Source organism: Apiospora hydei (assembly GCF_038363865.1).
Source record: "Apiospora hydei strain CBS 114990 chromosome Unknown utg000008l_segment0_segment0, whole genome shotgun sequence".
In the NCBI taxonomy this organism is placed as follows: domain Eukaryota; kingdom Fungi; phylum Ascomycota; class Sordariomycetes; order Amphisphaeriales; family Apiosporaceae; genus Apiospora; species Apiospora hydei.
In genome coordinates this window covers 2,541,806-2,567,127 of record NW_027117367.1, presented here as the reverse complement: position 1 = coordinate 2,567,127, position 25,322 = coordinate 2,541,806, and the positions used below count along the sequence as shown (strand labels likewise).

Genomic DNA, 25,322 nt, shown 5'->3' with positions numbered 1-25,322 from the left:
TCCTTTTCATCAGCAAACATTTCGTTTTCTCTGGAGGTCCAGACAAACGGACTGGCCACACACACACACCTTCCTTCCTGACATCACTACCGCCATTCGCCTGTACGCCTCGCGATCAAAACCACCATGCCTCCTGGACGGTATCTGGCCCAGGGTCTGACCCCTCTGGGCCCGGATTGCGGCGATCATCACGATGGTCCCTGTGAACTCCCTGACGGTCGACTCGTCTGCGGCCCACATGGCCTAGTCATTTGTGGGAAGTGCTGCACTGATTACAGTTTCATGGATGAAGAATTGCGCGAAGATGATGACGAGGACGAGGACGAGGCTCACAGTGCCGCTTCAGATGAGGTTATCAGCATCCGTGAACGATACCCGTCTGCTGGCCGGCTCCCATTCCCCTTTGGCGGCACGGAGAAGAGAAGAGGCACCGGCCTCGTATTCCCTACCAAGTTCTGTCCCCCGTCTCCAAAATCACTCCACTCGAACTATTTTCCGGCAGACGTGCTTGGATGCGAGCCATTCGGTGAGTTACCCTCCAGCTTGGGAGGATTCATCGACCCACCCTGTGTGAGATGGACTGACACGATAATTTAGATACACGCTTCCCAACGACCCGGGCAAGCTACTACTTCTCACCGATGGTGCCTGTCTCTACAATGGCCAGGCCAACCCCAGAGCCGGCTGGGCATTCGTGCATCACGCAGGAACTGGCCCTAACGACCCACCTGGCATCGCAGAAGGCCGTCTGGAATCCAAAGGCCCCTTCGGCGACGATGCCATCCAGACCAGCAACCGCGCCGAGCTCCGCGCCGTCATCGCCGCTCTGCGTTTCCGGCACTGGGCAGGCGAGAACTTCCACACGGCCGTCATCGCCACCGACTCGGAATACGTGGTTGAGGGCTCTACTGTCTGGGCCAAGACTTGGGTCCGGAATGGATGGAAGACCAGCGGCCGCGCGCCCGTCAAGAACTCGGATCTGTGGGAAATGCTCCTGGGCGAGGTGGAGAGATGGAAAGACGCGGGCATGGATATTCAGTTCTGGAGAATACCCAGAGAGTGGAACGGCGTCGCCGATGCGGCAGCAAAGAAGGCAGCCGAGGGTCGTGATGTAGATGAGTGGGCCGAGTTGATCGGAATGGCCATCTAATTGTAGCCAAAAGACGTAGTAGCTAGCAATGATATGCCTCCACGCTTGTGCCGTTAGATATTTATATTGTCACTTCTTGTCGCATGCTAGAGTATCTGCCCCAACCAACAGCAGCTGTATATACAAGAGGGACAAGACACCTGGTTATATCCTCGCGTTGAGCCCCGCGTAAAAGTCAGGAGCGCAATTGTCAAATTGCAAGTGTAGTTCGGCAGTGCTCAACAATACCAACCAGTCCCTTGATCAGGAATCTGGGTCAACGTCTAGTCTCTCAATCATATCCGTCAGCTCACAGATAATGTTCTTGTATACGGCTTGCTGTAGTCGGGGTTTTGACAGGTCATCCCCGTACCCAAAATCGCAATCCAGACACTTCTTGGTCAACTCCTGGTATTTGGGGCCCATTGCGAAGACGTGCGACGAGAGCCGGCGGACCGTCAAGACGTCGCTGGCCGTCGCATCCATATCCCGCCAGTAGGCGATCTGCAGAAGGATGGCCCCGAGATACCAGAGCGTCACGTTGCGTACCCCGTGCTGAAGCCGGGCGTCTTCTTCCGCCTCAGCATCATCTGTAGTCTCCATGGACAGCACATCGAGCAGCTTGTCTTCGTTGGCGTCATCTCGCTGAGTGAAGTTGCTGGCCAGATGTAAGGTCTGCAGGCAATGGTTGAAGCCTACCGATGGCGCCCGCTTGACGAAAGCCAAGTCCCTCGTGGTGAGGTAGCTCCCCAGCCATGGCGTCGAGTGAAAGCGCAGCACGGTGACGGCGATGTCGCGGGCAAGCCGGAGCTGCTGAACAATGGACACGGAGTGCTCGAGGGGCTTTGAGAGCATCTGGCCCATGGTGATGAGCCCACAATATTCCTCTGCGTCCGTCATGTTCCGGTAGAACGAATGCCTGAAGCCGTCCTTCGTCGCGTTTGAGTTGTCTATATATCCCAAGCAGGGTGGGCAGCGCGTCTGCGCCGCCGGCAGTCTCTCGGGTTGCAGTGCAAAGCACAGCTTCGAGTGGCCGATATCTCTGTGCCGCGATGGCGCATCTTCGACCTCTTCAGGCGACGCGGGCACCGCTGCGCCTATAACTGGCCTTGAGCCTCTCGGGGTGCAGTCGTCTGCGAAATGCACTTTGCGTCGCTTCGGCCGGCCGTCGTCAGAAGGGGGTGGCGTGCTCAAGCCCGTGTCCAACCACTCCAAGGATTGCGATTGCACCTGGAGTGTAGCCCAGGTCGATTCAGACAGAAAACCGCCACTAGGTTGACTACTCGTCGTCAGCATTTGCGCGCGCATCCCATGCATGAGGATGGAGCCCTCTTACCTATTGCTACCAGTATGACCGTAGCACCGAATTGCAACTTCCATGCGAACACCATCGTTGACGCTGACGTCCGTAAACAGCTTCACCTCGTGTCTCAATGTACGAGTGACAGATTTCGATGCTTCTCGCGACCATGCAGTCGCCAGAGCCTGATGTAACGCCTTGGACGCCTTCTGGATAGCACTGAAGTTACCATATTCTCGCGGCACTGCCAAACTGAACCGTCTGTTGGACATGTTTGTACTGCCAGGATTACTGAGTTCGAATGCCTGGTGCCGAATGCGTTCGAGGTCGGCATTGAGCTCACGCAGACTCTGGATATTCGTCTCCCACTCGTCCTTGCTCCAGGCAACCTTGACATGATGGCGGAGGCGGCGTTCCGTGTCTTTTAGAGATTCGCCCTACTACTTGTCAGAGTGACGGTTGAAAACGACGAGGACCAACAGCTGACGCAAGTACATACCTTTTGGCGATGTGAAGACAGTTCCTCATACGCCGACAATCCAGTCTCAAGGTCTTCGATAGTAGTATTGATCTCCTCCACAACCCCCAAATAGGCATCGTAACTCTTTGCTAGGAGATTTCTTATAGCTGTCTCCGATTGTTCGCTATACCATTCGGTGTCGCCCGGGTCATCCAACATACGACATATTATCGTCTCGTCGTCGACGGCGGCGCGGATCAAGAGGTGGGACTCGTTGACGAAGATTCGATACTGGCGGTCGAATTGCCCCCGCAGACGCCGTACTTCTCGCGGAAAATGGCCAATGGCCTTGCATTTCCCACGGACTGAGGAGTATACCTTGACAGCGCCGCCGAGCAGTGGTAATACACCGAGTGCAATTGAAACCGGATCCATACTTACCTACATGCATGTATTTGGCGCATACGCAACACGACCTCGACGATGCGTCTTTCAAAGACCCTAAAGGAACGTTGACGCTCGGAATCAATCAAAACGGCGATTAAGGCTCTGGGGCAGTGTTGCTGACATTTACGCCCAAAACACACCTACGCCACTGACACTTGACGGGGCAGTGTAGGTCTTTGCAACCAATAGATGCCGACCGACGTGCATACAGACACGGCCCAGAGGGCGGTTATCCTGCGAATAACATGGCTTCTTGGCTCTGAACTTAGGTATGTTCAAGCCCGAAGTGAACTTCTGGAATTGAGCAGAACCACCGCCGCTCTCCAAAGTCACCGGCGCATTGCTCGCTCGAACAGTCCCCCATTGCCGTGCTCCTGTCTCCCAGTAATCACGCATACGCACTTTGGGCCTTGAAATGGAGCTTCTCAAAACCCAGGATACATCAGCCTACGAAACTGCAGACAAGGTTCTTCATTTCTTGGAGACCATTCATCCAGACCAAGATGTGCCCCACGACAAAAGCCCGGTGGCGAGCCTTTGCTTCGAAGCCATACAGCTCTTTCGGCGCATCATCAAATCGCTCTCAGACCTGGACCAGCTCGCTTTAGCCAAGATGAGATACCAAAGCCTCGAGCGAAGCTCCCACCGTCTGTGGCTCTGGTCCGATGCCTACGACGTCTCACAGGGAGGCATAGATCACCTGTTCACCGATTCGCACAGCATACGCAGGCCCGTTTCAGATTTGCTTCTTGCTATCAGTGCGGCCTTAACGGACCGTAAGTATCGTAGCTTCCATTCTGGCCATACGTATAGTGGAGCTCTAGGCGAGAACTAGGATACTGACATATTGTCAGGGCTGCTACCATGTCTTTCTACCCAGTTAGAGCTAGAAAGTGATTCGATAAACACATTGCAAAGTCTCAGGTCAAGCTTGAAAGGCCTGGTCGAAAACATGGAAACAGACGGTAGCGACTCGGGCTCACTTGGAACCCATTCGGACGATGATTCCGACGATATCGATGAGATCGCCGAAGACTTGAGGGCCGATACCATGGGCTTGATGGAACTGGATTCTTTGATCAGGAATCCGGTCTTCGACGTCGAGGCGGAAAGATCTGTCAATGGCGTCGATCTCCAGACCTGGCTACCTCACAAGGTGTACTGCGAGAAGGTCGAGAATCGCTTCCCCAGGCAGCCGAGTATCTCGTGTCGCGCCTGGGCAAAGCCAATTATAGCCGCTACTTGCGATGCCGGGATGAACGAGAGAGACGACTCACAGTGGGCGCATGCGATGGTGACCTTGCCCTTCATCTAGTTGGAGCAGGAAACGAGGGCTCGCTATTCCACGATTCCGCCTTGGGCTCGTCGCTTCCCACGGACTCGTCATATGCCGAGACGGTCATGTCGTATCGGGATGAAGTGGGACAGTCTACTCGGATCCCGCCATTGTCCCGGGCTGCCAAGGAGGGCGAGCCGTTCAAGTGTTTGGCCTGCGGGAAATCTGTCTCCTTCAAGATGAACTCGGGTTGGAAACAACATCTCCTCGCAGATCTTTGCCCCTGGTTGTGTCTGGAGGCTTCCTGTACATCGGCAGACCAGACTTTCGCCAGCCGAGTGGACTGGGTCTCACACCTAGCTCTTGAGCATGGGATGGAACCTGAGTGGAAGAGTTTCCAATGCCCCCTATGCCATACAGATACTGGCGCCGGAAAGGTCGCCGTTCTATGGCACCTGGGTGGCCACTTGGAGGAGATATCACTTGGGGCTTTGCCAATGGCCCACGACTCCGACGATGACAGCCAGCTGGACACAAACTCGGATACTTCGGACGATAATCCACATGTTGCTAACGGGCCACCTCATTCCAAAGACGACTTATCCGACCAGACCCCACTGCTTGAGAATGAGCGTACCCAGGCAACTTTGGGTTACATTGATCAGCTTGCAAAATTCCACAAGCAACAAGCCACCGATCTCACCCGATTGCCCTATATACAGAAGAAACCGGTGGACCTTTACCGCTTGAAAGAAACTGTCGAAGCCCATGGAGGATTTGATAATGTCTGCAGGACAAGGAAGTGGGATGAGATTGCCCGAGAGCTTGGTTACAGCAGCAAGACGACTCGGTCGCTGTCAACCTCACTCAAGAACACATTTGACAGATGGCTCAACCCATATGAGAACTATCTCCGCCAACAGAGACCTGGCGCCAACCAGCAGCTGGAGAATAAACATGACAGGCCTGGTCAGGGCGATACCATGGAGAATGAGCCTGAAAATGAGCCATCCAAAGACCATCGAACGGCGGATGGCGAGAAGGTTCCCGACCCAATCATTGTCGTCTTGGCAGAGAGGGCATCAGAAGATCGTCTCCTCCGAGATCTCATGAGGCGAGTGGCGGTAGATGATGCTCAAGCACACGAGTTGGCACACTTCAAAGGGATAATAGACGAGATTGCAGCAGATATCCAAGGACAAAACACGGCACGGCCGTACCCTACGGAATCCAAATCGCTTGGAGGCGTTTTGAAAGCGCCCACGATAGAACCTACGAGTCGAACACCCTGCAAACAGGTGGATCATGAAATTCGACAGCTTAGGGAAGAAAACCGACCGAAGGGGATCCAAACTCGCGCAGCGACAAAGGCTGCAGAAAGAGCAAGGAGGGAGTCGTGGCAGTATCAAAGCCAGTTCACGCAACCTCATTCGTCAAGTTCGGTCGATATTGATGCACCTTCCGCCGTCCGTAATAAATTCCAACCATCTGGCACACCACATACGACACCTTCTTCTGATCCAGAGCGCGCCACAGATGCCTCTGAGCCCGTCGAGCAGCTTCCTTCATACACATGCCCTGACTGCGGGTATCACCCTCAAGGCAAGGAAGAGAACTTCGCGGTATATTATCGCAAGCATAGGAAGACTCACCAGGACAGGCTTGCCGCGTTGAGATAATGTTGCAACGCAGGACACACGAGGATTCATGGGATCATTCTCCGCTCACCTGCTCCAAACTAATTCCAGATTCTCATTTCTCTGTACATAGATTGTCTGAAATGGTCTAAGTCTTTGTCGGGTTTGTCGGGCCACATACAATTGCTGCATCGAACGGCCTGGACAGCAAGCCTACGGCGATGCCCCATCTGAAGACGTCGATGGGTGCAGGCTGTTTGGCCTGTACTCGGAAGCCTCAATTGCTGTCAAGCGGAGAACCGTACGGTCGATGCGAGCATTGATATGTGCTCGTATGTGGAACTCTCATCATTCGCGCTCTCAGGAAGTTACAGGTTGGATTTTCGTGGCAGTATTGCCTGATGGTATAATTGCTCAGTTCTGGTTATCCTGTCATATTTCTTCAAGTTATTAGGTACTTGGTTACCAAACCGTACGGGATGCATCACCCCACTGCTCTTAATCCTCTCGAAGCTCGGCGGCTACTCTACGTGAGTGCTACCCAGCTTTGCTGCTGATATCGAAGACCAGGATATCAAGGGGCATCAATCGAGTACATGTTATGTTTACTTTATGTTGTAATGCCAACTCCAAATTTATCACCTGGTTTGTTGTATCTTGTTGCTATTTCGTCATCAGTGGCTGGGCCTTCGCTTGGGGACAAAAGACCTTGTGCTTTTTCGGCTCCAGCTCCCCCGGATCGTCCCATTCACCCCGCAGTCCTGTCCAATTACCCTGGCTTGGGACCCTCGATTGGGATACGGTTACATCCTCGCCCCTGGCAGGAACCGGTTTGGCGGCCGTGAATGGGATAGATGAGGAGATGGAAGAATCAGGAGCATCATTTGGTAACCAAATGTCTGCAGTACAAAAGATGGAGTTGTCCACCACTCCCACTTGGCGGTCAGGCTCCGGACCAGGTACACCGCAGCTCATCTGATTACCATGCCGAAACCCAGAAGCCTCATCATCGCACTTGCGGCTGCCAGTCTCGTGACAGGGCAAGAAACAACCTCTGTCAAACTCCCCTCAGGCGACAACGTGAAGACCCGTCCGCTAGTCCGCGATGTCTTCGGCTACTCCATCGAGCCCATCTGGGTAAACGCCTACACCGAGACCCCGAAGGCGTCCAATCTCCTCGCTTCCATCGCCTCCATCACCGGCAAGCCCCCACCGATCCGCGTCGGCGGCAACACGGCCGACCAGACCTACCAGCACGCCACCCTGCCCAACGGCCGCGACTGGGACGTCGTCCGGGGCGAGCTGTCCACGGTTCAGCAGTTCAACGTCACGCCCGCCTGGTACGGCGCCTGGGCCGACTACTTCCCGCCGGGGACGGACCTGATCTACTCGCTCAACTTCCGGGCCAACGAGTCCGACTGGGCCAACGCCGTCGCCCAGGCCGAGGCCGTGCACGCGGCGCTGGGCAGCAAACTGAAGATGTTTGAGCTCGGGAACGAGATCGACCACTTCATCAACAAGCACTGGCGCGGCGCCGACTGGGGCGTCGAGCGCTACATCGATCAATTCCGCAACCTGACGGGCCAGATCGTCGCGTCTGACTGGTACCAGGAGATACCTGAATCGCAGAGGCCCAAGTTTCAGGCGGGTGTGTTTGCGGACCCGCCTTGGGTGCCTGACCAGCATGACGAGATTGACGACTTCTCCATCGAGAATCTCACTACCCTCGCGACCGACCGCAGCCGTGTTGGTGGTCTTGTGGAGCGGGAGCAGGATAAAGCCCTCATCGGCAGCTACGCCATGCATCTGTACCCGCAGTCGACGTGCGACACAGCGCGGTGGTAAGCAACTCTTAGGTCCCCTTTCTGGTTTATTTCCTAATAGATAGATACTAACGCCGAACCCACAGGTACCGGATGCGCCTAGACCTCCTATCCGACCACCTAGTCCTCTGGCAAAACGTATCCCAGTACGCCCCCAAGTCGCCGCCGCCGACCGCGCCGGCGCCCCGCTCGTCATGGGCGAGACCAACTCGGTCAGCTGCAGCGGCCGCAGCGGCATCAGCGACACCTTCGGCGCCGCCCTCTGGACCGTCGACTACGTGCTGCTGGGCGCCGCCCTCGGGCTCGAGAAGACGTACTTCCACCTCGGCGCCCAGAGCGAGTACAGCGCCTTCACGCCCGTCGGCTACGAGCTCAAGAACGAGACCCTTGAGGGCGGGATCCGGCCGAATTGGTATAGTCACTACTTCGTCGCCAAGGTGGTCGCGGGGCCCACGGACACCAACGTGAATTACAGCATCGCGGCGCTTGGCGGGGAGGCTAATTCGAGCTCGCTGAGCGGATACGCCGTGTACTCGGGGGTCGCGGAGAAGGCCAAGTCGCACCTCAAGAAACTCGTCTTCCTCGACATGGGCGTCTGGAACGGTACCGAGGGACTCGGTAACCCGTCCACGCTCGCGGTGACGGACGGAACCATGTTCAGTGAGGGCGCCCGACCGAACCGCACCCTGAACATTGCGACCTCGTGGTGCGCCGGCAGCAACGCCATCGTGACGCGGCTCCTGGGTCCTGGAACCAACGCTAAGAGCAGAGTGACGGTCTCGGGGGTATCGTTCGACCCCGAGTCGGGCGACATGCTGGGCGAGGAGACTACTGAGTCCGTAAAGGTTGGGAAGGACGGCGCGGTTACGATCACCATGCGGCAGGCCGAGGCGGTGTTGTTGGAGATGGAGGATGCGACGACGTGCGGCGAAACACTTCCTCCCACGTCTGACGCCGCTAGTACTAACATATACGGCAACGGAGTGCTTGCTCTCGTCTTTTCTATGATGGGACTATTACTATTGATGTAATACTTCGTCTGTATGTAGCTGATAGTACGTCTCAAATGCGCTTAGCTACAGCAAAAGCTCTCCCCTGTTTCATCAATTTGGTCGAAACGCTCATCATATATCCTGCTTCTGTTCCCATGTTCACCGACCAGCATACTACATCAAATAAACAATGTCAAGAAACATGCTACTTCAACATCCGTTACTGATGAGATGCCCACTGATGATGCTTCCACACTTCAGTCCGCTCGTAGATCAGTGCCACAAATACGAGAAGGGATCAGGTGAACACCATGGTGGTCAGCTGACCTTACATGTTATGGCCACCCGAACCACCCTCCCTGTCTCCAGCAGATGGTTGCCGCGGGGCGATTGGTGACTGTAGTCTCCGTCGTTTGCCTAAAGGGGTAAATAACCCACCAGATTAGTTTGATTGAAACTACAAAGCCGGCTGGCCCGTAGAAAGAAAACCGAAGGGGCAGGGAGTAGCTGTTACGTACCCAACTGTGACAGTACCGGTTACGTGCGACGTGCTGTACGTAACAGTCGTCAAAGTGATTGTTGAATACGGCCTGGTAATAGTAATTGTCTTCCCAGGGCCGCCGGGGCCACAGACGGTGCTGGGTGCAGGCGTACTGTCAAGGCAGATGTCAGCCATTGATGAAAAGCCAGCATGTTTGAGAAGCACGGATTGGGCTGACTCGGAAAGGGGCACGACTTACATGGTAGCAGTATTCGTACTAGTCGACGTCTCCGTCGTCGTGACGGCGGGCAGCGTCGTGACGCTTGTGAGCGTCACGGTATACGTTGTCTCCGTGACCGTGATGGTAGTCGCCGCCAGCGGGGCAAAGTCTCGTGGCGGCTCGGGCGCCTTGGTCGGGATCGGCGCGTCGGGAACGGTCGTCGCGTCTTGTCTGGCGTTGGCGGTTGCCGGCGGCCACGGGGGCCACTTGGCCGTCGTGGTCTTGGATGTGGGGAAGTGGCAGTAGGCTGACCGCGTGATGGTCGTGTGCACCGTGCTTGTTACGGTCTTGTCGGTCTCGGTTCTCACGACTGTTGATGTCTGTGTCGTATGTTAGTGGCAGTTGTTGACTGGAGAAGCTTCTTGGGTATTAGTAACTTACCCTGATGACTGTCGGTGGGGTTGGCGTGATGGTGACGGTATACGTAGGCCTGTTACATGGCGTAGTTATGGTCTGTGGTGGTAAGATCAGTGTTTGAGTAATGGTTCTGGTTGCGATGACAGCTGTGTAAATGTTAGTACCACTTTCATCTTGACCCCTAAAAGTGCTGAGCTTACTGATAGCTTTTGGTGTGCTCGTGATGCCAACAGTTATTGTTGGAGTTGCCTAGACATCCCTTGGTCAGACTGGACTCGGCATTTTTGAACTTCTTACACCCACGGTAACCACCACGGTCTCTGGCTTGCCGACGGTGAGATTGATAATTCGCTGAACGGCTATCTGGCGCCCAGACAGAATTATCCTCCACTGACCGGTCCACATCTGAGAGTACGGGATTCCACTGGAAGCTGGTCAGTAAAGTCCATTCGACTTCATGAGGGTCAGCCTTTACCAAGTCGAAGTGACTGCAGTCCCCTCGGGGTTGGTGTTGATTGACGTGCACCCATATGAATTATCGTTCGTGTCTCTCAACACAGGCGTAATCGTCTCGTCGGAGCAGCCTGGTGATCATTGCAGACACCAACAACAGTCAGCCCAACTCACACAGACTCAAACTCAACAGATTGAATCCTACGAACCCTGAAATATGGTCGAGAAACTGAAGTTTTCATTCGAGGACCCATCGATGTTGTAGGACCCTCCATTCGCAAAGTCCACACCATAACTGGTGCAATCCGCAACCACCCTGAGAGCAAGGAGGGCTACGATCAGGCAAAGATGATGGAGTATAGTCGGTGCCATTATGATGAGACCACGCGTTTGGGAGTGTTATAGGAAAATCACAGCCTTTTCGAGAACTGCCCCAGAAGCTTGACTGCGGTAGGACGTCGGGAAGCACTCCTACTTGTAGAGTTCGGCATCGTCGCCGGTCACGCGGCTCAGATCGTCCCATGGACCGGCTCGCTTCAGAACAGAGCGAACGTGTCCAAGAATAGTAACAGGTAACAAGCGATGATGCATGGCGTAGTCGTAGTGCAGGAGTCGCTTGAAGGCCAGCTCCCAATAGTTTTCGTCGTGAGTGGTGGGAGTAATAAAGAGCCATATTGCGATGGGTGAGATTCCATATTGACTGGCAATTCAGCCTATGCTCAGGTCGCCTTGGGGCAGCGGAACGTTACCCAACCAGAGCCAGTCGCGACCTGGTCTGGGCCATTCTCGAATCTCTGATTGGAGCTGTAAGATTGATGGGACGCTTGGAACTGCAGTCCCATCATTCCAACAAGCCCGAGAGCTCGTCGTTCGAAGATGCAACATCAACATCGTGACCCAGTGAGGGATGCCTTTGTCACGGATTTGACACTGGACGATACATTGCTGACTCCGTTCGTATAACAATCGAATGCCATCATTAAATGTAGTATATATGTTCAACTAGAAAATTTAAAAGTGATAATTCGAATTTTCCTTGTTTGGTTGGTTGTTGCTTCATTTGTTGGCGACTGGTAGGTGGATGGGAATCTCATCAAAGTCCCTATTGACCAGGCTAGGCCAACAAAGCGAAGGCAGCTCGACTCGATTGTAGATTGATGCAGTGTATTTCAATAGGTACCCTGAACAGGTACAACTCCCATCCACAATCGATGCAACGTATTCCAGACCGTTCTGCTGACCCGCCAAGATGGGTAAACACCGCGCCTTCAGCTGCAAGGTTGAGGGCTCGCAGGTCCGGGAATGCGTTCGGGAAGTTGAAAGCGGGTGCAGCCTATCTCTTTCTCTGTCGACTAACCTCCTTGCAAATCCTTATCTTAGGGTTGGGCACGAATATCGTACCGAAGAAAGTAATAGAGCTTCCTTTCTGGTGCCGGCTTGTGTACCGAAAAGTTCCACACGTCCGCACCTCGACCAACGTCTGCCCGAACGAAGCATTGAAATGACCACAGCTATAGCGTCACATAAAAAGAACCACCCGATTTTAGTCTAACCCACGGTTTAAATCACAGTATTTCCAAAGAAAACGAGTTAGGTCGTGGTACATATCGCCCAAGGCTAGATCGTGAAGATATTCATAGGCCCTTATGAAGAGTCGCCACTCAGCGACTACCACTCCAGCAACATGTCTGTGGTTTCTGGTATGACTCGCATCTTCCAGTATAACCGTTCGTGCTAGCCCTGCATCTCGAACACATGGTTGTGTCGACTATCAGGCGATGGGAAACCGCCGTCACCAGCGCCGTCTGACCTCGGGCTGAGACCCCCAAGCTCACTGATACTGGCAGTGAGCGCCGTGGATGCGCGGGCGGCGTCCACGGCGTCGAGTTCCATCTTGGGAGCCTCATCAGGTCGAGTCGCTGCCGCCGAACCATCGAGCTCTGGTTTTCCTTCCCAGGGGTCTTGCGGCGGCTGGGGTTGCTGCAGAGCAGCAGACTCGGGCTCGGGGGCCCTCCTCTTGTGACGTCTGTATAACAGGAACATCCCGAAAAGAATGAACAGTCCCGCCAGCGCCGAGCCCACCGAGATTCCCGCAATCGCGCCCTTGGAAATATTGCCTCCAGAGTTGTTGCTTTCTGCATTTCCTGCCGTCTCGCTGGGGCTTCCTTGGCCTCCCGTTGTAGTTTCCACGCCGATTGTCAATTGCAAGGGAAGGACCTTGTGAAAAACAGTTGCTGCATTCTGCGGTTCCTCGCTCGTAACGGTAGCGGTCCACGTGTAGAGGTCCGACCCGTTATTGGAATAGGCAGGGTCCCAGGTCATCCAAATAGTCGTGCTTTGCGACAACGGACTCTGACACAACCGCTGGGGTGCTGCCTTGTCCGATACACCCGTCTCGGTTGCGCAGGACCAGCCACCCGAAGGGCAACACCATGCTTGCGAATAGGGCGAGCCCTGATGGGTGAGCGTCGTGGTGCAAGCCGTGGTCCACCCCGCCAAACACGCAGTCCCCGGGTATGCCAGAGTTGATCGATCTCCTTCGTTGCTTGGATCCGCGAAGCCAGGTCTGAGAGAATTGTACTCATTGGGGAATATCGTGAAGTAGCCGCTCGGGAAGCATTGCTCTCGATGGGACAATATGGTGCCAAACTCACCCCCGGTCTGCACGCCGACGCACTTTTGGCTGTGAAAGATGTTAGGGATTGAGTGATAGTTCCAGTAACTGATATAAGGACAGTAGACCGATAGTTGACAGGGGTCGCCGGGGGCATTGAACGAGAATGGCGTCACTTGGGTCGGTAGTCTATTTGCGGTTGTAGTTGGGGCTTCTGTGATCGGGGCAGCCATCCTGACGTGGAGTCGTAGCTAATGGAAAGAACGAAGGCCAGTAGAGAGTGGAACAGGAGCATAGGACAGCAGATTAGAAGCTCGAATACGATATAGTTGAATGCCGGAAAGTGAGTGGCAGGTAACTACGTTGATTCCATGCCTAGCACTGCAGAGAAATGACCCCAACATCCCGCCGTTCGGGTGGTTTTTGGATTTACTGGAAACATCGACATGGATAGCTGCACCTTCCCGTTGTTCAACGAACTCCGCAGCAAACAGCCTTCCAACACCCAAAACCTGATGCGGTGCCTTCCGAGTTCCCTGGAACGGGACGAGATGTGTTGCGGGAAGGGGCCATCGACGGAGAAATCAAGCGAAATGAAATGACATAACCCGTCCAATCAACTGATTCATTTCACTGGAAATACCACCGTGTTGGTTCTTCGTATGTGATGTCCTGTAGAATACATGATGGTGGGTAACATGAGCGTCGACGATATTGTAGAACCAACATGGTGCCCAACCGCTGACGAATCAGATGTCGAGATCGAGGCCTGGTAAACATGAACTGACTTGAGACCCAGAGCTGCAATCGCTGCGTCGAAACAGGCTCAGAAGACAGCATGATGGAAAAGTGAACAACTTGAGCGTGGAAATAATGAGATATGATCATCACATGCATAGGTACCAATGCGGTGACATAGCAAACATTCTTGTATCACATTAATAGATATGATATTAAGCCCATAACCGTGACCTGACCCCGACCTTCTTGAACGCCCCCTTTAAACCCCGCATTTGACTGGACATGCACCATGCTGTCCGCTCGAGGTATCAAACCCGATGCCATGTTACCAACGAAAAAGGCACGCTACATTTTCTCCGTCCGTATTCCCCCCTTTTTGTTTTCGTTACACATATTCACGTGTCGACTGCTGCGGGCCCAGCACGCCCGGCCCGGTCCCGATGTGGACCTGGTAACCCGGTGTCGCACCTGCAGGCATTCCCGACAAACTAGGACCAGCCCGACCGTGGGAGGTCTGCGGTCGCGTGATGATCGGGTTCGGCTGGTAGCTGGCCTGCTGGTACTGCTGCGTCTCGGCTGTCTGGCGCCAGGGCTCCATGTCGAAGCCGCTGACAGCTCCTGCGCCCTCTTTGGTGTTATCCTTGTGGCTGTTCCAGCGCTTGGAGATGAAGTGCTTCGTCACGAGGATGAGCGCGATCACGGGGAAGACGAAAATGACGAGTCCTCCCAGGATGAGATTCCAGTGGCTGCTCTGCGCGAGATTGAAGCCCCTGAAGGAGAGTTGTATTAGTAAAAGGTACCCAATTAGAGTGATGGATTGATTTGGCTTACAAGAAACCGTTGATAACACCCATCACGATGATGAACCGACCGAGCCAGACGTGTATCGGGCCCATCTTGGACGGCTTCTCCGTCTTCTGGTACATGCGATGGTGGAAGAAGCCCAAGGCGAACTGACCAAGGACGAAGATGAAGATGAAAATGCCGATGACCTGATGAGCGCTGCTGAAGTTCTTGGACTGTCGGGTAGATGTCAGTAAGTTTGCCTTCAATCTCACTCTGGCGCTCATCCAAGAGACTCACCCTATTGTAGAGCTTGCTAACATCCGCCCCGAGCCCAAACCCAATAATAACCAACACACCCCCGAATCCCTGATTAATCGCATGCCACCGGACCCAGTTCCCCAGCCGCAGCACCAGCGTGCCAAAAGGAAACAGCCCCACGAACACGAACACCATAATGATCGCGTGCGCCGTCGCCACCCGGTCCGTCTTGCCCTCGACCTGCAGCCGCAGCGTCGTGCCGACGCGGCCCGGGTTCTTGCCGTCCGGGCTGATGACGGGCACGCCGCCCAGCCCCGTCGCGCGCACCATGTCCAGCGTGAACGTGCCGTAGCTGTAGTGCATCCGGAGCGCGGCGTCCTTGTCGTCGCTCTGGACCGCGTTGCGGCCGAGCGGGCCCGTCGCGTACAGGAAGCTCTGCTCCGTGCTCTTGACGTCGATCGTCTTGTTTTGCTTGCTGTCATCGCTCTTGACGCTGCTCTTCCAGGACCGGCAGTTGGTGCACTTCCCATTGAACAGATACGCCGCGGAGCCGTTGATGAGCCCCCGTTCCTGGTAGCGTTTGGATGTTGATATCCGGTGTGTAGACGGGCTCGGAGTGGCCCGAGGCCAGCCGCGGCGAAACACTCACGTTCTGGCCGTCCTTGGAGCCGTACACGACCAGCATGAGGGCACCGGCCATCTGGTTGGAGCCCAAGCCGATGGCGCCCCAGGCCCGCTGAGTCGGCACCATGATAGAAAAGTACAGGTCCGTCGCCGAGTTGTTGGGGACGTTGAGGGCGAAGGCGATGTCATCGGTGCCGCTGACGAATATGGACGACGCGACCGTGTTGTTGTTACCCTGTGGTCCTGCCACGCTCTGCGCCAGTGAGCCTATCGTATAACATACTGCTGTAGATTGTAGACGATATTTAGCTTCATGTACACCATCAACCAACAAAAAGGGCTTGAGTCTACTTACACGATATCAACGCCGTGCTAAGAAATTGTGTGAAACGCATTTTGAATAGAAAAGAGAGGTGAATCTATCTCCTCTACTGTGAGAAAGAAGAAAAAAGAATAATAAAAAAAGATTTAATGTATATCCCGCGGGTGTTAGTTACGAGGTACGTCCATTCAATCCAGGAATGAAGCAAGATATAGAAGAACCAACGCAACCAGCAAAGTAAGGAAAAGGTTGGTCTCGCAGTTATAGATAGCACCCACACCAGTTAGAACCTAGACATACGAAAGACCAGAGGCTTGTCATCTTTATAATCTCCTTGATGAGCAAGCCCGGAAAAGAAACGATGCCGCTCCCCGCAACCGCCGAAGAGTGCATTCCCCAGGCGGCAATGGCAACGCCGAGACCAAAGTGCTTGGAGAACACCAGGGCCTATTGGCCGGCCCAAAATACCACCTGGACGGTGATTGGCTCCTGGCTCGAGCAACCGCCGGACCCCTGTCGACCTGCCCCAGAAAACTTCCATGCACGATGTCTGCAGTGAGAACGATTGGATGTGCACGATACTGGCATCGCTAAAGATATATTTTTAGCCAGCAGTGGGTTTGCAATCGGCAACCCATCCGGCGCTGAAGATTGGGGCCGCATCTGCTTCAAAGGCGGCTTCGACAGGCGGTTGCCAGTTTGAAGATCACGCATGGACTTGTGGGGATATGCGCTGCTTTCTTCTGTTGACTGGCGATAGCCGCTTGCCGCTGAAGTCATTCGGGGTTGCGAAGTGTTATTATGTTCCACATTAACTGCTGCAACTGCACCTGTCCAATCTAGACTCATGTACTAATAGAGCCAGCCCAGGAACTGCCCGTTCATAGTGTCAAAGTGGTGGGATAACTAGGAACGCGATAGATGACAAAACAGTAGCTGGCTAGTAACACCAAAATCACGTTCTCGACCCACAAAAAGGTTGGTGGTCACGCCAGAGTTGATGGGAATATTTGCTGTATTATAGGATTCATTAGGTCATTATTACGTCGTCGAGGTATATAGCCTGAACAGATAGACCTATCCGAGGTTATTCAGATCATTTTGCGCTTTCATCGCATCCCCTATGCTAACAAAGTCGAGCTGCGGCGAGTCAGTCGATGTCAGGTCGCAAAGGGAGGTAGGTATGAACTTACAAGGACAACATTCGGAGTCCGCTTGTACTGGCCGTAGCACAGGTCTGTCTGCGCAAGAATCGAAGTCATCGAATTTGTCGTTCCGGCGTCCGCCAAATTAGGGATCAGAACGCCTGGGAAGATCTCGATGTCCAGGAAGTGGTTGACGATATACATGCGCCCATCAGCCGTTGCACCCTGCGGGCGGTCCAAGGTACATTGCGCGAAGTTCTTGTCAGTCGTGTCGAATGGCGTCTCAAAGTAGTACTTGAACTCGTCAAGGATCCACGGAACCTTGGAGGTGTCGGCATGGTAATCTGTCTCGCAATCAGCATCTGCAGTAAACTCGACCTGCTGGAACGCGCAACTTACCCATGAACACAACCAGCCGCTGCTTGTTGGATACCATGGTTCCCAAGGTAGGCCAATCGTCCATGGTCAGCTCTGCGCCGGGCGTGTAAGCGTAGGTGTCCAAGCCGACCGCCTTGAAGGCATCGCCAAACTTGTTGATATCGATCGCATCTCCATTGGTAAGGAGTAAGGTGACAACTTCGTTCGGATTGCCATCCATCCACGCCTTAATATCTCCCAGGTAGTCCTGGAGAGGACCAGCATCTAGAAGAATGCATGACGTATGGCATAGCTCGATGGCGTCGTCCTTCGGGTGAGTCTGAGCCGTGAGGTAGCGGATACCGCCGCTCAGTTGCTTAGTGACGGATTCCAGCTGGTTGTCCGAGGGCAATATGCCGACAAAAGAGGAATCGTGTGCACCCATGAACGTCACGTTGCTGTACTTCCTATCGCAGAGTTCAGTGTGGCCATTGCAGTCGAGGGCAAGGGCAACCGGCGCAAAGGCCAACGCCAATGCAGCAAAGGCGCGCATGGTGAGGGCGCGAATCCGAGTAGGCAGGTAGCAACGGGCTCGATGAAAGCCTGGAACTCGTGTGGATTAGAAGGAAGGAGACCAGCCTGGATCTTGGGAGGGTAGAGCGGGCGCTGATTCTTAAATAGTGGCAGAATTTCTGTCGCTGGTGACTTACTTGGTATTCACTTGAACACCAGTTATGCCCATCAAATGCCGTTTCGGAGGTGCATTCCCTGCCACCCTGACAAAAGGACCGAGTCCAGCTGGCTCCAGTCAGCATTGCCGCGGGCGCATGAACGTGCCAGGCGAGCAATAGCTCAGTGGTTGATATTGGAACCAGGAGCATGGTTCAGATGGCGCACGAGAAGCGGCAATGGGGCTTCACTGGATGAGACGGGGTCTTGCCATTCGAGCACCCCGACAAGGGGGTGGCGGCGCGTCTACGGAGTACTCCAAAGCCATCGGATGCCTCACTCACTACTGTACTCACTGCCTTCTTTCTCCATTCAAGCAGGCCACTGGGCCGTGGGCGCGTTTCTCGTAATAATTGATTGATAAAAGACGGGATGAGTTGCATGAGGATGGAAGGATCCATGCACCTAGGGAGCACCTGTTCCTGGAAGGTGATCAGTGTGTACCCCACTTTAGGGGGTCCTGGGGGCAGCGAACGACGATAACAGCAGCAGCAGCTAATGTTCATTTGCTGATGGAGGATGGGGCGGGCATACATAGATCAATGATGCTGATTGGGAAAGAGCATATTGGCGTCAGATTCGACCATGGAAATATCTTTTAGATTACCTGGGTAGGCATTTCCGGAGATCTTCGACTGTACATATTTGTCGAAGTCGTATTGCTTCTTAGAGTTCAGGTAGGCCCATCTGGTTTCGCCACACCTGCAGGCATCTCGTGGTGGCAGAGATCCGTGTCGGCTTTGAATTTAAGCATCATTCTAGTGGTGTATGTAGAACCGCGATCATCTCAAGTTTGTATTCCTTTAGCCTGGCGTCTGTAGCCACACACGTTGACGTCCTTGGCTGTCTTATTGGCTTTTTGTTACAGACAGCAAATACTCGCGAGTACGGGTCTTGGCGCTGCTCTTTTTCTACTTTCTCTGCCCGCCGATGAGATGGATGGTGGCAATGGAAACACTTTTGCGGCAGACTCGAAAAGACAGGCTCGACCGTTTCGCGTGTGCAAGCTTTCCTGTTGAAACGATGCACGCCGGCCAGTCAGCTGCCGTAGCTGCCAAAGCGCCGCCTGCCTCCTGCTAGGCCCCCTGTAGATTCACTAGTGCGGGGGCTTGCCCACTAAACGAGATCTACCCGACTGACCCATCCTTGTGCACTTTATTGTTCCCCTGATTAAAAGCAGGCGGGTGGCGGGTGCTCTGTCCTGATGAGGAGATTGGTATTATAGAGTAGAGGATCATCAAGTGATGATCTGAGAGACTGTATCCATGGTTTGGCATATTTCAAGCCATAAGATAGCAGGAGCATCATTTGAAGTGCACCGCGATTGGAATGACACCGTCGTGGTCAACCCGCCGTACGGTACTGTTATCCAGCAATCGAACAGCAGGTACAGTTTCTGAGTCTTGCCCGCTACATACCCCAGTAATCTCACATATGTAGGTCTGATAACGATACCTGTTTTCGTGCAGGTCAGATGGAAAAACATGTCTATCAATCTCCAGCGAACGTCTCAAGACGTCTCATGCGGGAATAGCTCCGCGTTCTTCCGCCAGGCCAGCCCAATCCCCAGCGCGGCGAGCCAAGACAAGCCCGCGAGGAACCAACATAGACGCAGCCATTCGGCATCGGAACCGAACCCGAGCAGATCCGCCGCCAGGGGGCCCAGGAACATGCCCAGCGCCCACGCGGTGCTGTTGGCGGCCAGGAGGACCCCGCTCGTGAGCCAGGTAAGTCCCCAGCCGATCGGTCTTCGGTCACCATCATCATCGTCATGGGCAGAGGCAGCAGTAAGCCCCGCCAGGAGCTCATCGCCCTTCTGCGCGAACGTCGACTGGACCGTCATGTGCGCCGTGGTCGACACCGCGATGCAGGTGCCGGTCGAGAAGAGGTCGAGCACGAACAGAACTTTTACCCAGAGACTAGGCTTGGTGAGTAGACTCAGCGCGCCGAAGAGGCATCCGGCCGCTGCGAAGGCGTAGAGACTGAGGCGTCGCGGGCTGTGTTGTGCAGTGTAGCGCCCGACCCAGGGGCCCAGGACAGCGGGCGACAGGAGCGTGAAGATGGCGGTGCCGCCCAGGGTGGAGTTCCACGAGAAGTGGCGGAGGACATAGAGTGGAATTGTCTGCTTGTTTAAAACCGAAAAAGCCAAATCTCAGTGAATAGGTCCAAGGTTCTCGTTGCCTGTCCAGAGGTCTTATAAGGGTAAACGGGAACTTACGGCTTCTAATGCGTATCGCACTACGCCAGTTACTGTAGTGAACCCTACACTTATCACCGCGTTCCATCTGATGTCCTTCAACGTCGCCTCGCATCTCGCACCAGCTTCAGCAACGTTGACGAAAGTAGGGCTTTTGGCCGTGATCTTGGTCGAGTCAGTGCTTTCGAGGGCCACCGCGGGCCCCGTTACGATCAGGCTTGAAGTAGAGCAACGCGTCTCAGCATCTAGCCATCGACTTTCTTCACTCGGAACAGACTCGTACTTCCTAGTATCGCTTTCTTGGGCCTGCGGTTTCCTTGGTTCGCGGACAAGCAATCTCAGTATCATGTCGACGACAATGATACCCTCGGTCACTCCAAAGACAGCCCAGTGACCAATATGTTCGTAGAGCGAGCCGCCCATGAGTGGATTTACCATCTCGCCCATCGTCGTCGCCAGCATCATGTAGCCCATATAGAACCCCAAGACTTCCGGTTCAATATGAGCTATCAGAAACGCCAGACCCGATATGTACAGCAGAGCACCCGAAGCGCCTTGTAGCGCCCGCGCTGCCAGAATGTAGCTTGGCGCAGGTCCCAGGAAGAAAAGAAGCGTCGAGGCAAGCAGCACCACGTTCCCGAGCATGAATAGACGGCTCTTGTGCGTACATCGATCCGTGTAGTAGGCTGCGGCCCCTGTTTTGAGACAAGCGATTAGATTCCAATAGTGGCATGTACCAGAGTGGTGAGGGGTACAACGTACAAGTTGATAGTAACGATGCGATCCCATACATCGCCAGTGCTAAAGACGTCCAGTGTTCCACTGCATGCGACTCGGTAATGTGTCAGTATAGGACCAGTTTGATACTCAACCAGATGCTAACGTCCTATCTCACCTTTGGCCTCCGGTACAGCAAACCGTTTCCCAAAGAGTTCGGGCAAGAACGGCACTATCTGGTCACGCCCAAGTTCAGCTTAGGTCTCTGGGCGGGCTCAAATATGTCCATCACGGCGACGTACGAGAGTGTAAACAGCTCCGTCCTATCACAGCTGGATCAGTATGACTTGCCGGGTTATCAGTATTGAAGACCAAGTATGTACTTACAGTAAACAGCGCGAACGCTACACTGACCGCTATCAAGCGCCGTGAAGCTTCCGTCATTGCTTTAATGCGAACTTAGTCAAATTTTATCTCGGTATTGTTCTGATGATGGTATATGCTTAGTGTTTGGTCAAGATGCCTATCCCATAGTACTTAGATCCCAAGATAGAACGATCAACCCTCATCATTATATAGGACTGCGCCCCTGAATGAATGATACATGTTTGCTCAAGGTTCGAAGCCCAATTCACCGCCCCCAATGTCCCTTCCGAATCCTTTGGCTATCTGGGAGCAAATCAGGTAGCTTCCCGACGATGATATATCTCTTCATATTTTTCCTTCATGAGCAAACAAGCGCTACCTGGCGACAAACAAATCCAACATGCATTGTTGGTTCTCGCTCGCTGACCAACGGACAAACCCCGTACATTGACTTTTGGGATGTGCATAGTAGATTTCCGTAAGACGATATGGCCCAGACTGACTATTTATAATGAAGCTGGCAATATATATGCGCAAGCATATGAAATGCGTTGGTCGTTGCCATGAGCAATCTGAGATTAACAAGTTCCGCAGAACAGCAATGCCTGGGTACAATCCTCTCACTCAAAATGACGTTACATAAGCTGGGATTCCGTATACGGACGGTTTCTATTTGAAGTGCAGCGCGAGGCCCTTATGGAGTGTTGCAATATGCGTCTGCCAATGCATGTTTGGTTGTATTGGGGTCGCCAGAAAACAGGGTTGTTCCACACCACCATCTTGCGCATTTAGGTGTTGGGCACTCAGGCAGCATGGATTTGCTGGGCATTTCTTCGTCGTTGGAAAACGAAAGATGATGAGTTACCAGGCAAGGTCAATTTTTATTGAATGCCCAAGACTCTAGGTTATATTTGAGGCCGAGTTCGCCTTTGTCGCCATGCTTGGGGTTGTGCTGCGGAGCTCGAATGATATTGTTGCCCAAATCCATTTTGATTTACACAGATCGCGACTCGATAAATATCGAGCTGTCTTTGTTGTTTCATCCCAGTTCATTTGTACTTCGTCGCAGCAACTCCCGTATGTGGTGGAAGCATTGTGACCATATGATCATGAGTCCTGTGCATGGATTCAGTGGCGTATGCGTTGCGTTCTATCTTCCAAGACTGAGTCACAGGCCAATAGGGTGTTCCGTTGTGTATTCGCCACGCCTGAAGCAAACGATGGTTCTCCGACTCCTTGCCTTCGGGCAGCTCTCCCACGGACCTCAGAAGAGCAAATATGTTTCGACCAACCAATACATTAGAATCGATGCGGTTCTTGCATCTGCGTTTCTTGGTAGAATCTTAAATGAGTTACCATATTGACTGTAGAGCGCCCGCTCGATGGGGGCGGTTCTTGTCTGGACTTGTGGGATACCACATGACTGCAACCCTCGTATGGACAGGGAACCTAGACAAGATTGATGGTTGACTATGGCTTGTAGTTGCCGTTGAGACAGTGGCGCTAACGGTTATCGATCCACCAGGACATTCGGTGCTGTGTGGCATACATCGGCAAGATGGGCTGGTGGTCTAGTCACCCTAGGACTAAACACACAATGACGCTTCTCCCAGTGAAAGTAGACGATTGGCTTGTAGGTTTCTGTTCAAGTATTCGAGGCTCATACGTTGGCCAAGAATGGCGTCTCATCCCATTGGCCTTTCCTCTGTGGCCTCTTGCTTGTCGATTCGTGCCATGCCCCAGGAATCATTGTACTCTTCCTCAACCTTCACTAACAGCCTGGCTTCATTGGTGGCCGACACACTCTCGAGTTTGAGCGTGTTCTCCTTCAGCCAGTACAGTGCACTTGTAGCAGTCGAGTGACTGAGACCCGCGGTCGCCTTGACGAGCTTGTAGTACTCGAGGAAGTAAGGCTGTGCGTCCCTGTATCGTTGCAGGCCGTAGAAAGTCTTCCCCTTCGCCATCAGCCAAACCGAGTACAGAACGGCATACTTCTGGGCATTCTGCGGGTTGGATTCCCACCAGAGCCCGATCTCTTGCAGTAACTGGTCCGCTTCGAAGAACCGGCCGTTGTCGGAAAGGAAGAACACCAACTGCATCTGCACTGCTCGGAAGTCGGGTGCCAAAGAGTCCATTTCCCGTTAGAGAGGAGGCGTTAAGCATGTCGTTACTCATCTTCGTGAGTGTCTTCTCGAAGATAGTCTCTACCTCGGATAAGGGGAAGGCGCCCTGCTTGTGGAGGAGGCGAGAGTGGTTGCACTGCAAATACATCACAATCCAGCTAGATTGCTTCAGATACGCCGACGCACAATCGAAGTATGCCCTTGATACAGTGCTGGCCGCCATTCGCGCCTCATCGGGGTCCATGTCGTTGTATTTTAGCCAGAATCGTGTTAGGGGGTGTGTCCTACCCTTCTTGATGGTGCTCAAGCCAAGGAGAAAGCGACTGAAGACCTTGGCGAGTTCCGGCCCGACGGCCAGCAACTTGAAGAAAGCGACATGAGCCACGGCTAAGCTTTCAGGGCTTTCTTGTCGCAAGATTGACACGCACAGGTCAAAGCAGTAATGAAGATTTTGGAAGTTCGCAGCCGAGTCTCGGTCTTGGGCTACATCGTCGGCTGCAACCCATAGTCTTTGCAGCCAAGTGCATGATTCCGAGCCCCAGTTGTAAGGTGTCATGTTGCTGGAAGCGAAGGTGAAAGTTGGTGACTGAAAAGCCGTAGTCGAATAATCCGATATTGCCCGCAGAGCCGCTTCGGCCATGCGATGTATATTTGGTGGGTTTATGATGGTTGCCACGGGGGAGGGCGACACCGAGCGGACCACGCTCCAATCATCAGCACCATCATCGGAGCTTGAAGACGACTTGGCGACTCGGAGGTTCTCTTTTAGCATCTTCGAGCCAATCTTGCGACCGCGAATCTCGAGTGGCACCGTGATCTCTCCATGTTTGGCTTGGCGAATGATCTCTCTTGTTTCGCTGACTTTGGAGTTCTTCTTCAGGCCCCATTCCCGGGTGCGTGCCTTGTACATTTTGGGCCTTTGGGGAGAGTATGTAAGTAAGGATGCTGGCTCGGGTCCGACCATCTTGGCGAGTTGCGTGGCTTCGTGGCTTGGCCATCACCTACGTTGCATTGAACTCATGGTCTCGACTCATGATCTCGACCACCTCCCTTAGCGGCCGGTTCTCATCCCAAAACAACCGAGTGATGGTTTCTCTGTGAGATTCCCATTCTTGGGCGCTGGCCCAGGCCTTATGGCTCAGAGAATGCGTTTTTTTCTTGTTGCCGTTGAGTGCCATGATGCACTCACTTCATCGCGTGCAAAACGCCACGTACCAGAGAACGATAGAGCTTCCACCTGCTTGATTGAGATCGCAAGTCCGAATTTGGGGTATAGGGAGGAAATGCAATGGCCCAAACGATCAGTGTGCAAATGGGTCCCCCTCAAGCCTGTGTTCGAGCACGTGTGTTGCTGTCTTTGCGACGATGGTGCCTTGAATGGATCATAATAGGCATCGGTGCTGGCCTGGCTGATTGACGGACGCAAACCGATAAAAAGAATTCTGGAAACCTGATGCTCGAGGCCAGATGTCCCCAGAAGTGAGGCTTCAATCGATTCGGATCCGGAGTCCTTCTCGTCTGCACAGCCTTCGCGGTCAATGCAACCTCCAGTCACGTTCGGCAGGCCTCCCGGTCACCAGGGTGCCCGCGGGGATGCAAGAGCCAAGCACCAGCAGTTGAGAAGCGAAGATTTGGCGATGATCGTTTCGGAAAATGGCAACTGGAGGATCGAAGATGTTGTCAGGTTGTGTCGCTTGTTTGGCTTGGT

At 53.7% G+C, this 25,322-nt stretch overlaps 10 protein-coding genes across 10 annotated transcripts; 3 read left to right on the top strand and 7 right to left on the bottom strand.

Moving 5' to 3' along the window:
- Positions 1-126: 126 nt before the first annotated feature.
- PG997_011370 (uncharacterized protein) lies at positions 127-1,150 on the top strand (the record flags this gene model as incomplete). Its single annotated transcript, XM_066815685.1, has 3 exons — positions 127-452; positions 503-526; positions 598-1,150. 3 exons carry the CDS (start codon positions 127-129, stop codon positions 1,148-1,150), a joined length of 903 nt encoding a protein of 300 aa, XP_066664975.1.
- A 243-nt stretch (positions 1,151-1,393) lies between these two features.
- PG997_011369 (uncharacterized protein) lies at positions 1,394-3,324 on the bottom strand (the record flags this gene model as incomplete). The annotated part of the gene is made up of 3 exons (XM_066815684.1): positions 1,394-2,399; positions 2,466-2,866; positions 2,929-3,324. 3 exons carry the CDS (start codon positions 3,322-3,324, stop codon positions 1,394-1,396), a joined length of 1,803 nt encoding a protein of 600 aa, XP_066664974.1.
- A 427-nt stretch (positions 3,325-3,751) lies between these two features.
- On the top strand, positions 3,752-6,291 carry PG997_011368 (uncharacterized protein; the record flags this gene model as incomplete). The annotated part of the gene is made up of 3 exons (XM_066815683.1): positions 3,752-4,112; positions 4,191-4,535; positions 4,616-6,291. The coding sequence occupies 3 exons, from the start codon at positions 3,752-3,754 to the stop codon at positions 6,289-6,291; spliced, it is 2,382 nt and encodes a 793-aa protein (XP_066664973.1).
- Positions 6,292-7,233: 942 nt separating this feature from the next.
- PG997_011367 (uncharacterized protein) lies at positions 7,234-9,103 on the top strand (the record flags this gene model as incomplete). Its single annotated transcript, XM_066815682.1, has 2 exons — positions 7,234-8,090; positions 8,197-9,103. The coding sequence occupies 2 exons, from the start codon at positions 7,234-7,236 to the stop codon at positions 9,101-9,103; spliced, it is 1,764 nt and encodes a 587-aa protein (XP_066664972.1).
- A 697-nt stretch (positions 9,104-9,800) lies between these two features.
- On the bottom strand, positions 9,801-11,126 carry PG997_011366 (uncharacterized protein; the record flags this gene model as incomplete). Its single annotated transcript, XM_066815681.1, has 2 exons — positions 9,801-10,135; positions 11,105-11,126. 2 exons carry the CDS (start codon positions 11,124-11,126, stop codon positions 9,801-9,803), a joined length of 357 nt encoding a protein of 118 aa, XP_066664971.1.
- A 1,243-nt stretch (positions 11,127-12,369) lies between these two features.
- PG997_011365 (uncharacterized protein) lies at positions 12,370-13,482 on the bottom strand (the record flags this gene model as incomplete). Its single annotated transcript, XM_066815680.1, has 1 exon — positions 12,370-13,482. The coding sequence occupies one exon, from the start codon at positions 13,480-13,482 to the stop codon at positions 12,370-12,372; it is 1,113 nt and encodes a 370-aa protein (XP_066664970.1).
- An 893-nt stretch (positions 13,483-14,375) lies between these two features.
- PG997_011364 (uncharacterized protein) lies at positions 14,376-15,938 on the bottom strand (the record flags this gene model as incomplete). The annotated part of the gene is made up of 4 exons (XM_066815679.1): positions 14,376-14,760; positions 14,822-15,009; positions 15,074-15,604; positions 15,642-15,938. Coding segments are annotated over 4 exons (1,401 nt in total), but the record flags the coding sequence as incomplete, so codon positions are not given.
- A 1,119-nt stretch (positions 15,939-17,057) lies between these two features.
- Positions 17,058-18,035, bottom strand: PG997_011363 (PLC-like phosphodiesterase; the record flags this gene model as incomplete). The annotated part of the gene is made up of 3 exons (XM_066815678.1): positions 17,058-17,120; positions 17,174-17,469; positions 17,525-18,035. The coding sequence occupies 3 exons, from the start codon at positions 18,033-18,035 to the stop codon at positions 17,058-17,060; spliced, it is 870 nt and encodes a 289-aa protein (XP_066664968.1).
- A 1,686-nt stretch (positions 18,036-19,721) lies between these two features.
- Positions 19,722-21,201, bottom strand: PG997_011362 (uncharacterized protein; the record flags this gene model as incomplete). The annotated part of the gene is made up of 3 exons (XM_066815677.1): positions 19,722-20,333; positions 20,430-21,103; positions 21,171-21,201. The coding sequence occupies 3 exons, from the start codon at positions 21,199-21,201 to the stop codon at positions 19,722-19,724; spliced, it is 1,317 nt and encodes a 438-aa protein (XP_066664967.1).
- A 1,975-nt stretch (positions 21,202-23,176) lies between these two features.
- On the bottom strand, positions 23,177-24,524 carry PG997_011361 (uncharacterized protein; the record flags this gene model as incomplete). The annotated part of the gene is made up of 2 exons (XM_066815676.1): positions 23,177-23,598; positions 23,663-24,524. 2 exons carry the CDS (start codon positions 24,522-24,524, stop codon positions 23,177-23,179), a joined length of 1,284 nt encoding a protein of 427 aa, XP_066664966.1.
- Between the last annotated feature and the right edge of the window lie 798 nt (positions 24,525-25,322).